This window comes from Motacilla alba, chromosome 13 (genome assembly GCF_015832195.1).
Source record: "Motacilla alba alba isolate MOTALB_02 chromosome 13, Motacilla_alba_V1.0_pri, whole genome shotgun sequence".
Taxonomy (NCBI): domain Eukaryota; kingdom Metazoa; phylum Chordata; class Aves; order Passeriformes; family Motacillidae; genus Motacilla; species Motacilla alba.
The window spans coordinates 10,348,035-10,360,891 of NC_052028.1; the positions used below are offsets into that span (position 1 = coordinate 10,348,035).

A 12,857-nucleotide genomic window follows, 5' to 3' on the forward strand; every position below is an offset into this window, starting at 1 on the left:
ATTCAGCACTCCTTTTTAAGAGATGGCAGTGGAGGAGAAAGCATGATGAGAAACAAAAATACAAGACAATAAAGGTTAAGGTACTTTTATTATAAAAGTCTATACAATGAGCACCAGACATAGCAATGCAATTATATCTGGTTTAGTTATATATATTTCATATCTATATATCCATATAGATATATAGGTTTTGCTTTTACCAAAGTAAAACTGTTATATCACAAAATGCCTAGTTCTACCATTTATTTATTGCTCAACAAGGATGGCACAAAACACACTCAGCATAACTGTTGCCATGCTTATCTACTATACTGAATAAACAGCCAAACACTGCATAACAAACACAAAGCAGCTGTTAATTCTGAATTGGAACCAGTCTGATCACTCACTCACTTATAAAAATATTGGAATCATATAGATTTAAGCATTATAAAGGAGGAATATATTATTTAAAACATTTAAATAGTGCATATTGACATTTTGCATGTGGTATATAAAACACAAACATTCATGTACAACACTATACAGTACACATTAGTTTCAATGTTTGGATACACCCGTGTCTGCAGACTGATAGAAAAGGAACTGAAGTGTACATTGCACAATGGAACTGAATAAAATTGGTAAATGGTCTCAAAGACTACTTTAACCTCAATTCTCTAAGGTCCCAGATCACTTTGCAGTTAAAAAAAAAAGAAAAGAAAAAAAGGCATATCACCAGTGCTCAATAGTTTTAGTGCTTTTTTTTTCTGAATTCCAAAATTACATGCCTACAAGCAGAGTAAAACAAACCAAGAAGTATTCTACAGTACACAAATGAAATCTGAGCACTAAAAATCCTACTTGCAACCTATTTCATATGCTTCATGACAGAACAGCAAGTCTCTGAGGTTACGTGCAAGCCATTTCTTACATCGTGAGAAAGTTCATTTTTGGTCTTTCATAAAGCAGAGTGAATCATTGCTATGTTGACATTAGCCAGTCATAAAAACATGCAGTGAGAGTAGGTGCATGCAAAACATGGCCACAATCAAACTGATACACTGAAATAAAAATAAAAAAAAAAACAACTGAGAAAGCACCAGCTGAAATTAACATTTTGATTTTGCCAGATCAGAAACAGCTGCGGATGGCTGCTGCAGAGCAAAGCTAGTCTCTAAATCATCATTCAGCACAGCAGATGTGATACTCAAAACATTATTTAGATTCAACTCTGAAGCTAAATCATGCAAGGCCCATAAACTGTTTTGCTTACATCGTAAGGATTAGATAATGTATTTTTATTCTCCAACTGTAAAACAAAACCGTGATAAACAGCAGTAATCCTTCCACTCCAAACCGACGGTTCTCCCTGTGGTGCGTGTTAACTACACTGATTTTAGCCCTTGACACCACACTCATTTCAGGTACAGTGGGATTTTAACTGTCCTAAGCCAGCTCCTCTCTGTGGAGCCACACAAGTCTGAGCAACACCAGATTTCCCAAACACCACAGTGTTCACTGTGCTCCTCAAATCTTCTGCAAGCGGAGATGCCGTATCCAATTCAGCCCAAACACTACGTCACCACTGGCTGATAAACAACAACCGAAAAAGGGATCAAATGAACAACAATGACATGAGTCCTGTAGGCAGCATGTGATTGAACTTTTCAGTTTTCCAAGGTTTAAAAGCCACTAAGAAAAGGTCACTTTCTGGTTTGTCCACTGTCATCTTTATCAAGGAGGAAATGTGACCGCTAATGAGCAAAATCCACAGACGTTAATTATTACTGTGTACAGGTGCAATTTAGAATACCAAAATATCACAGTTGTTCCACAGCAGTCCTTTGAAAGGAATTACAGTCTGTTTAAGTGTTCCAAGAATTAAGAGCTGTACCCTTAATTTGCTGATTTTTTAGGCAAGAGGAACAGTTCAGTGTAGCATTACAATATTAATAATTTCTTCAACAATGCAAAAGGTTAGTAATAACAAAAGTCTCAAAGTTCTTGAATGCTAAAGATAAAAAAAAGCTATGGTTGTTTTGGAACAGGATGGATGCATCTGGAATACAAAACTTCGATGGAAACTGTGTTTGCTAAAGTTGGATAGAGCAGTCTCAAACTCAGAAACCTTATTTGCTCTCTAGACAGGACCTACTTACCCTTCAAACATGTCCTAGTGGCACCACAGTAAAGTGCACAAACTGGATTCTTTCAACAGTGCATGACACATGAACACAAGCACCCAATAAGTACAGGGGTAGTATATGGAAACAGCATGTTACTCAACAGGTTGGAGGAATATAATTTAAATTGATTTTGAAGAATCTTGTTTGCTGATAAGGACTTCTAACAGCCTCAGTTTGGCTTTGATTTTCTTGTACTCCCTGTACTCATCCAGCATTGGGACCCGATCTTCTTTCTGTACATTCCTGTAAAAAGAAAAACATCAAAATTTCAGCTAAATCCTCCATCCAGCAACAAGCAAAACACAGAATCAGCTACAGGAAGTTCTTTTAGGGCAGATGAAAATATTGTTGGCAGCTTGTTCACCAATAACAGGCGTGACATATTTTAGTTTGTTGTGGTTAAAACTGCCATCACCTAAAAACCTGACTTGAAAATCCAGCAGAATTTATTCAGCACAACTGCTGCAGCATTGGGTAATATTATTGCCATAAGCTCTCCTGGGAATTTTACTTACAGGATATGAAGAGTTTCATTTCAGATCCTGTGTATACACTACAGAAAAAGACACATTTAAGTCAATCTACTTCACTGTAAGTAGATTGACCCACAAATTGGCAGCAGAGCATTATTCTTACTGGACTATTAGAAATAATCTACTAATATGATTAACCTCATTATTTGCCATTGAAGTCAAAAGGAGTTTTGTTCCAAATTCAGTAAGTGCACAATGAAGTCACATTACTGGAATTTGTGAGATCAGTGGTCCAGGAGTTTGCAGTTCGGGAGAAATACAGGAGAAGGCACAGCCAAGTGAGAGCATTTGCCAGTCAAGAAAGTGACCTCTCAGGAGTGTTGTTAGTTTTGTTCATGACATGAGACATCGCAAAAATACAACGGGCAGCAATGCAACCCAATTCATGGCAAAACAAATTCAAATAAGAAACCTTAAAGAACTAAACTATATGGAGAATAAAAATTATAAAAACCTTTACTGGTAAAGCAAATATCCACTGCCAGAACTGACCTACTGGAACAAGGGGCAAATGGGCAAATTTCCCTGCCCTATGTTAAAGGGATAACATGGGGGTTTTAAAATTAAAAAATCATACTTTCTAGTAGGTATTTTTAAATGCTGGGTTTTTTTAATGGAACTGTTAAAAATACACAAAGTTATCTCCCTCAGGAGATTGCTCACAGCAGATCAAAACAGACCAGATTCCAGCTGACAATGCTCAAAGTTATAAAATACACTTGGCTACATAATGAGGCTGCAGCCCATCATCTGGTTTTGTGCTAAACAAACCTTCCATTCTGCTGATAAAACTCCTCTTCAAATTCTCGTAATGTCTTACGTAGCTTCTTCTTCTCAGCTCTGGCTTTCCACAGTTGCTCCAATAATTCAGGCCTAAAAATTTCAAGTGAAAGAAAAATATGTTGGCCGTACAATAGAATTTAAATTCCTCAGAAACAACTGAGCTAGCTCCACTAATAATTTATTTGTCTGGCTCATAAGGAACATGCTGTCAGTTTGAAAGTGAAATATTGAGAACAAACTAGCAGTTAAAAAAGGGGTATAAATTTTCTGCTGTCTACACAGCTCAAGTAAGACTGAAGAAGGTTTGGAAGATACTAAATAATTCACTGAGTACAAAAAGATCTTAGTCAGACATGTCAGAGCAAAGAACACTCATTCAATCCAAACATTTCCTGAGAAGCGCTGAACATGTCACTCCCTTTCACCCAACATCACAGATACAGTATCATGACTCTAACTACAATAATTACAACTACTATAATTAAATTATCCACTTAATTATCCATACATAGAAGCAGCTCGGGTGCTGGAGAGCCTCAGGTCCCGGGTGAGTTTCTCTTGACCATCTTCAATATCAGACTCAGAGTTTTCAACTGGGCTTAGAACGGGCTGTGTTTGGGCAGCAGTTTTTAAGATTTCATTCAGGTCTGCAGACAAACCATCACTTTCCTCCTCTTCCTCCTGAAAGTGACAACAGAAATTCAAAACAAATATGATGTATTTCAGTTCCCTATTACAAGTGCTGGGAGTATTTTTAAAGGCATTGCACTTACCTTAATTTCTTCAAAAAAATGGGCAGTTTCACCTTCAATAATGGGCTGTAACATCTGCCCCCGCCTCTTGGTTGATGGTGATCCCTGAAAAAATGGAAATTTGTTTCAAAAGGTACAGCAAGACATCAAATGCTGTTTGAAGTCAGAATTACGTTGAAGTCACCCAATATTTCCTCTCTGAGATGAATAAAAGACAGCAAACAGCACAAATAAAATAACCATACAACCCAAAAAGTTCAGGTACCCAAGGTATCCTTGACACAGAAATAACTGTTGTAGCTTATAATTTATTTTAAAATATTAATTTTCAGACTTAAAATAAAAAGCATTTTCTCTCTCCATGTTTTGTAGAAGATTCATAAAGTGCAATGATAGCTCTGAATTTTGTTCCTCCCAACCCAAAGCACAGTTACAGAGGCCAGAGCTGGTTATCTCCTGCCAGGCATCCATTGGGAATAATCCTGCCTGGTTCCTTTTCCAGACCACTCTGAAGCCCTGCAGGTGGAAGTGTGGAATCAGAGCTATGTGTTGCCACCTCAGAGACGAATCCTTTCAACTCCAGCCTAAAGTAGGTGTCCCTGTGCTGTCCAGGTACCTGCTGCACACGTGTCATAATGTCCTGCTCACGCCTTATCCCCAGACAGCAGAAGCAATTCCAACAGATGGTCTCTGGACAGGACAATGTGAAACACAAAAGCCACACAGACAATGACCTGTCAAAAATTTCCCTTCATGGAAGGTAAATGTCCTGCTTCTCTGGACATCTCCAGGCTTCAATGCACATCACTGGTGTACCAAAACACAGTAATATGTCTCATGGAATCAATTGTCATGCAAATCTAAAAATCCATTCTTGAAATATCTGGCACTGAATATAGACTACTTGGAAGCTACCACTGAACCATCCTTGGCAATAAGAGAGAGATCCTCTATCGCTTACAGGTTTCAAAGGCAAAGATCTGTGAAAGAGATTTTACAGGTGCTGCCTACCCCACAGATTAGGTATCATGTTACTGACATCTCCCCTGAATTTAAAATCCTTCTGGTGGGCTATCACCCATCCATCCCTTTATTTCACAGCCCACAAACCAGAATGGCTATGGTACAGTCATGAGACTACCCAGAATGTAAAACCCATCTCAGCTGCAGTCAGATTTCTGAGGGGAGAGATGGGATAGAGCTCAATCAGTCAAGGGCACTACCAAAAAGCTGTGACTCACCAGTCATAGAGGAACACCTTGGTGCCTAAGAGCAACTCATGTTTATGGAGTTCAGAAAGGGATTCTAAAAGAAAAGCCCTTAAACTTGACTGTGATGCAAATAATGTTTTTCTTTAAAAGGAGCCACCAAAACCAATGTACGTGCAAGAAAGGCAGAATCTTGACCTGGTCCCTTTATCTCGGTGTACTCCAGCTTAGAGGGGAGAGCTCAGAACTGCCAGTGACAATGTAAACAGCAGATTAAGTTCCTGCTGAGTAAGCCCAGCTACCTGTGTCTGGGAAGAACTGTCTGTATGCAAAGAGATTATCTCATGTCAGCTATGCAGTCCCTTCCTTCCAAAAGGGTCAGCAGCCAACATCCAAACAAGTATTTTGCAAGTCTGGGTCAGTATGCAAGGCTTGGATTATGGCTCATGCAGAACAAAACCAGCTGGCTGTCATTCCCCAGCTGCTTTACAGTACTATAAACAAGGTTACATCAATTTCCTTGCACAGTATGAAAACTTTTCTTCCTCATCTCTTAGAAGACCACAGAGAGAGGACAGAAAATTCAGAAGGAAATGAAGTGAAAACACAATGAAAAAGCACGGACGTTGTACAGATGCTGCAGGTGCTGGTAACATGTCTCTCTCTGGGGAAGCATGAAGGAATGAAATGGTTCTGATGGCAATCCTGTCACTCAAGCCTCTGCTGACAGCAACCTGCACTGCAACTGGTGTTACTATTCTGGGGAGGACTAAAAGTACAGTATGTCCTGTGGATCCATACCTAGCCCAAGCACTTGGGAACATCTCAGCCACAGCAAGTTAGCACAGCTCACTTACTTCCACAGAGAACCATTTAATTCCCAAGAGCCATCAAGGTCACAGACAGCTTGGAACTGCTCTGTTCTCTGCAGTAAATCAATCAAATGCCTCAAGTACAATGACAACAACATCTTATATCTTCCACAAGAAAGATGTTTCACAGAACAGTGTTACTAGCTCTTCTAAAGGCAGCTTCACTGTTCAAAAGTAGGAAAATAAATAGAAATAGCATTTGTTTTACTCACAAGAATAGGAGTAATGCTTGCTCTAGTTAACATTTGTTTTACAAGTCTGTATCTGTCATAAAGTGGCTTCACAATATGTCTTTCTTCTCTAGTAACCTAGAGGCAGAGAAACCACAGAATTAATTATACCGGTCACTCCATCACAGACAAGCAAACACAAAGCCGTGTGCTTCTCCTGCCAGGCTACCAACATTCCAGCTAGGAATATAAAACTACCTTACACTGTGTGTATGAAAGGGGTTTTATGCAGATAAAACTGAACAAGTGGGTGCTTTTTCATTCTCTCTCACTTTAATGCCCTGTATTTTTCAGGGAAAATATTTAAACGCTTCCTAAAAATTAGGGGAGCTTCCACACAGGCAGACCCTGTATTTAAATATCCATGGAAAAGAGGCAAAAAAGAGACCAAGAACTGGGGGAAAAGATGTGTGCCTGGCAATGATGATGGTTCTACAGAAATGAAAGGAAAAAAAGAAAAAGATGAAACTGTAGAGAAGGGGGGTAGGAACTGTCCTTTCATTTCTGTTTCTGTGAAATCCAGAATAACATTTCTGGTCTTTTCTGAGGAAATTCAATAATCTTGTTTATTTTTAAGACATCTCTTTGCCTCACAGACATATAAGGCACCAAATGACAGCCATCACTTTGCACACTCCAATAACCTGCTGATTTCTGAAAAGGGGGCCTATTAATACATACTTTTTTATTTTTTTAGAAGTCAATGCAGCAAGCTCCTCAGATGGCAACATGGAGGCCAACAGATACCTTTGTGTTTTGGAAAAGGAAAAAGAAGAACCCCCCACACCAGCATTAAGTTCTGATCTTATTACTGCTTGAGAGTTACTGCTGTCTATGCACACAAAGGCACAGTTTGAAATAAAGCCAAGCATTACCGGCCGTCCATGTTGGCTTTCATAATACAGGAGGCTCTTCTGGAGAGATGTTTTCTCTTCTACCAAATGGTCCTTTGTCATTTTCTATCAAGAATAATTAGCATTTAATCAAACACAAGTCACTTTTATTTGCTATCCAGATGCCTAAGCAAACTTAGCTCAGTTAACATCATACAACCCACCTTTCTCCATTTAACGCTGTTCAATATTGTCAGCACATACTTGTAATTATTTTAATATAGAGCAAGGAGAATGTGGCTCATGTTGATAATTTCCCCACTGAGTTTGATATATGATGGCCTGGCAAAGGGCTGCTAGCCAGAGGCATCATCATGTTGATAAAGTTGTATCTCAAGTGCTCTATTTCCCCCTTATTCTCTCAGAAAGAGCCTATCCATAACCTTACGCTTACCTTTATATCTTCTGGTAAACATCTCTCAACTCGTTTTTCCTTTAATCTTTTCAAAATGAGTTCAAGTGTTGCCTCCTTGGTGGGCTTCTTCTCTTTCTGCACAACCCGCATCTCATCTTCATTTTCCTCATCCTCTTGGTCAAGAGAAGAACCAAAGCTTTTTGGAAGAGTGTTACTTCGTGGACGTGTTTGAGGTATGAATTCTCCCTCTGAGCTCCTCTGCTTTGCATCTGAAATGGGAAAAACTGCTCAATCCAAAGGTTTAAAAGAAATAATACAGTTTATTTATCTGCAAGTACAGGAACATGGCAATTTGCATATGGAAAGTTTCCCTCCTAAAGAACTAAAGCCATAAGAATAATTTGATTTTTGAATAGTGCAGAATGCAGAAATGAAACGTTTTTGTGTGCTGTGGAAGTTTACTGAATGATTTAGCTATTTCAGTCACAGAGATAATTTGTGTTGGTAGAGAACAAGAAACTGTAGCAATCTCTTACCTTTTATTTGCTTTCTCAATTTGGTAAGTTCAGTCATCCATTTTAAAACTTTTGGATTGGCTGCAATATCGCTATAGGAGGGCTGCAAAAAACACAAATAAACTACATATTAAAACAAGCACACTAAATCTTGTTTATAAGTACTTCTTTCAAGATTTGGTAATATTTGTGACGGTGAATGTGAACAGTTACACAAATGCCATTCAGTATCAGTTCAGATCTCAATGCCAACATAAGGACAACACTTGTGAAAATAAAACTGAAACAACTTCAGCAGCTGAACCAGAGAGTGGTAAGACACTTCTGCTTTTCCACACATCTGAAATGGCCTCAGTCTCTCAGCAGAACTGTCACTGTGTCCTCCTTTGGCTCTGGCATTCTGGCACATTTTCTAATATTGCTGCTGCTCAGCTCTCTTTTGCAGACAGCAGTAACAAAATTCTCATTTGTGAGCACAGTTATTCAATAATGAACTACAACAGTCACTCAGACCTCCCATGCAGTCCTTTATCCTGAGTAAAGACGGAAGTGCTAACCTACCTTACTGTTTTTCTCTTTTTCGAACTGTTCCTCAAATTGCTTTATTTTTTTCTGTAATTTCTTGACAAGCTGATAAGGTGTCTTGTCTTCCCTTTTGTCTTCTTTTGAGCTAAAGGATGCTCTTCGTGTTCTGTTTAAAAACATTTTTAAAATGTCATTTAGATAATTAAATTAGTGCAAACAACATGTATATTGAAATGAGAGTTTAATAATTTCATTCTTCATTGAGTTCATAATGCATTAATTTCAAGTTTTCAGAGCTATTTACTCAAACTGCTTTGAGCTGCTGCCTTCAAGATGTGATGTTATTTTTGTCTCCCTAACATGAGTAATATCCACAACAGGAAAACTGTACTTGCAATTCAAGTGTAAAGTACCATTAATTGCCAGCTTTCTGGTGCCTGGGCTATTTACCTAAGTTACTATATACTCAGTTGTTCTTCATGTACTGGGCACAGAATAAAGCCCAGGCTGGTAAATACCACTGAACAATCCTTGGTAATTAAACAGCTTCACTCAACTGTCTCAGGCAAGTTAAGAGATAATTAAGCCAAAAAGTATCCACATAATTTGTTAGTCTTCCTAATAAATTTCTTAGATATTACTAAAAGACTTCTGAAGTATGTGGTTTTGGTTTTATATCATCTTTCACATAGCTCCTTGACATTTGCTGCTCTTGCAAAGCGTTTTTTGTTTCAAGACTGACATGAGAATTTTCCAGAACACTCATTATATAAAGCGCCTGAAACATCCCTCAACACAGCCAGTGAAATCTATATAGTTCAAGATATCAGCAATACTAATCTAATAATCTACTAGAACAGATCCTTATTAGCTTCAGAATGAGGAGAACAGCTATTATCATTAGCACTTTTCTGCAGGTCAGTCTTCTACATCGTTTTAACAGTACTTGTTAAATATCTTCTGTGGTTAATTGGAGAAAACTTGCACATGGATCTTTTTGCATCAATAAATCTGCCAGACAGACAACTAGAAACTCTAATCTTGTTCCAATCTCCTGTTTCAGGCTTTCTCATTTTTATGAGATTATTTCTTCCTTAACTAGCATGAAAATTCTTCTCAACTTCCCTTTGCCAGTAACAGTAGGAGACAGTATAGGTCACAGGTTATTTACAGTTTTGGAGAGTCACACTGCCCAGTTCATACAAATAACCTGCAGCTTGTTCAGTGACAACTCTAATAAACTAGGTTAAAAAAATACAACTCTACTTTAATAAACTAGGTTAAAAAAATAGCCAGAGCTTACATAAAATCAGACCTGAGTCTAGCAAAGCCTGGTAAACAAAGGATATAAATACTACTTTCAGCTCAGGAAGTGCCATTTGTCCAAAGCCAGGACCAAATGCCAGGGAAAGCTCTGCAATCTTCTCCTATTTTTATCCTCTTTCTCTCAGCATCTGTCAAAGGCCACTTGGAGAGACACGCTCCCACCCCAGCTGAACCTCTGCTCTAACTCACTCCAGCAGTTCCTGGGCAGGCAGTGCAGCCAAAAGGCCACACAAGGCCACGTGTGACCTTGGTCTTCAGTTCATCCAGATCATGAAAACCTGTGGCAATCTCAAACAGCTGTATTTTCATCCTGGCATAACACATCCTTGCCCACCAGACTGCATTAAAATACACACCTAACAAAAGAAAGTGCTTTGGATGAAGAGTCCAACGTTTCTGGATCATGTAAGAAACGCTGGCTTTGCCCAAAATCCAAACTCCGATGTGACAATATGGGATGACAGTCCTCTTCCAATGGATGATTAGTCATCCTCCCAGCCTGTGGGGAAAGCTGAGCTTCTCCAGATTCACTGTCCTCCTGCCAAGACTTGAAAGCAGGAAATGGATCTGGAAGATAAAAAAAGACACAAAATGGTACTTTTCTGTTACCAGAACTATCAACAAGAGTCAAAACAAAAATGCGAACCCAATGCTTAGTCTTGTATGCTCTAGAGGATGTGGTGTCATACACAAAGTGAATAAGAACAGTGAAATGCATCAGAAAGCTACAAATTCTGTCATATAACTGAAAGAAAAAGGTACTGAAATGAAGTATGCACACTAGGATCCCTTTTTCAAAGTGTATCTTGGGAGTATGCATTTCTGAGCAGTTCAACAGGTAATAGAGCCTTATTTATGAATCAGAAATATAAAATAAGAATATGTTTATTGTCCATTGCAGTATTTTGCTGTGGAAATTCATTTTCATACTGTACACATACTTTGAAAGTTGGTCCTCTTCGTTTTGAAGAAGGTAGTCTAACAGTATCTCTTTAGGGACAATGCCCATTTGCTTAAGTCTTTTTCAAGGAGTGTTTTTGGGTTTTATGATAAAATCTACTTTGACACCACTGAGAAAAAGAGATTTCTTAATTTGTGGAAGATGATTTTTAGGAGGAAGATTCCAAAACAATAAATTCTTTCAAATCCCTACGAAAAGCTCCTTGCTAACATTCCTTATAATTCTTTGACATGGCTTTCTTGCTGTCTAAAAAAAAAGCTGACTCAGCCTTTCAATTACTTCAATTTAAAATCCCACCCCCCTTTTCCTTTCAGAGTTGCCTGGTTTTTTTCTAGTTCAAATCAGAAATTTGAAAACTGGGTTCAAAGTGTGCAGAACAACAATAAAACCCACAAAGTAATTTTCCAAAAAAAAAATAACCCTTGTACCTGCTTTCCACTGCACTTTTACTAAGTATGATTGGGAATTTTTTTGTTGTTTTTCAGCTGTGATCTTGCCTGTTTGCACAGTACAAGATACAAGAAGGGGACCTTTTTGAATCAACAAAAAAGCTGCAGATCAGAATATTCCCAAGATATAAGGGACAGCAGGTGAAGGGTTAGTTAGAAAGCAAACCATCAACTATCAAAAGGCAGATAACTGAACGTATGGCGAACCATACTTACCCTCCCCTTCTCTCTGCAGATGCATTGTTTTGAAATCAATGAGGGGGAAAGTGATAGGGCATGGCGCTAATAAAATGAAAAAGAATGGCAAAAATACTAAAGTGAACACACAGCACAGTCAGAACAAACCATACATAACATGTAAAGCAGGAAGATACAGTACCAGGGAAAAACATCCCATCTTTTTGGACCAGGCCCTGAGCACTCTCAGCTTCCAGAAATTCCCATGGCAGGTAAGGATGCTCAGTCCTCAGCCAATTTGAACTTTTTACTGGAAAGGTTTACAAAGAACTGGCAGAGGAATAGTAAAGACTTATTGCAGTTTAATAAGAGACTCATGCATCCTCACATGAACAAAGGCAAGCTCTAATGTTTTTGCACAGAGCTTGTAAATAATAGAGATGGTGGTGATTTCTGAAGAGCAGGGCAAATGCAGAAAAAATACTCAGAAATATAAATCAACCATTCTGCATTTTCACCTTGGGCCAGTAAGCATTTGGTGTTGATTTTCAGGCCTTCGAGTTTTCTGCTAGATTGGCTTTAATAACCCAAATCTTGGAACTGAATTTGGACTAGTACAGATTTCTTAACAAAGTCACTCTACTTCAATGAAATGCCACAAGGACTTGCAGTGCCTTGGAAGGCTGAGTTCCTAATAACCATCCTAAACAGGACTGAAGAACAGTTAATGTTCAAATACTTCACAGTGAAATTAAGACCTCTTGCAAAGAACATGATTTAATACCAAGAAGTTATACTATAAATTTATAAACAGATATACTGCTTTATTTTCAAAACAAGGGTCATAAAGCTATTTGGGGAAGTAAAACCAAAAGCAACTTCATGAGCAGATTTAAGGTAATAATGAAAATGGATGCCACAAACCTTCTGAAAATACATATTAAGTCATCTTAACACAAATAGAGGATGCAACAAAATGTAACGTCCAAGGAAGCAATTAAACTAAATAAAACACTGAAAACACAAGCAGGATTTTTATGTTTTAGCTTTGGTTCTTAACTTGGGCAACAAAGATGGAAACTTGGACTTGGTGTCATTGGGCACCTGCAA

The 12,857-nt window shown here is 38.3% G+C and overlaps 1 protein-coding gene across 7 annotated transcripts in view; it reads right to left on the bottom strand.

Annotated features, from left to right (window-relative positions):
* Window positions 1-69: 69 nt before the first annotated feature.
* FAM13B (family with sequence similarity 13 member B) overlaps window positions 70-12,857 on the bottom strand; it is a 44,861-nt gene continuing 32,073 nt past the window's right edge. For 4 of the 7 annotated variants that reach the window (XM_038149952.1, XM_038149951.1, XM_038149953.1 and 1 more), the window contains exons 15-25: window positions 11,787-11,852; window positions 10,517-10,727; window positions 8,871-9,000; window positions 8,331-8,412; window positions 7,834-8,063; window positions 7,422-7,505; window positions 6,529-6,624; window positions 4,258-4,341; window positions 3,993-4,165; window positions 3,473-3,574; window positions 70-2,411 (exon numbers count right to left, since the gene is read on the bottom strand). In XM_038149952.1, coding sequence (XP_038005880.1) covers window positions 2,288-2,411; window positions 3,473-3,574; window positions 3,993-4,165; window positions 4,258-4,341; window positions 6,529-6,624; window positions 7,422-7,505; window positions 7,834-8,063; window positions 8,331-8,412; window positions 8,871-9,000; window positions 10,517-10,727; window positions 11,787-11,852 — 1,382 coding nt within the window. In that variant the 3' untranslated portion in view covers window positions 70-2,287. The remainder of the gene's footprint in view (window positions 2,412-3,472; window positions 3,575-3,992; window positions 4,166-4,257; window positions 4,342-6,528; window positions 6,625-7,421; window positions 7,506-7,833; window positions 8,064-8,330; window positions 8,413-8,870; window positions 9,001-10,516; window positions 10,728-11,786; window positions 11,853-12,857) is intronic. The other 3 variants (XM_038149955.1, XM_038149957.1, XM_038149956.1) reach the window with 2 other exon arrangements.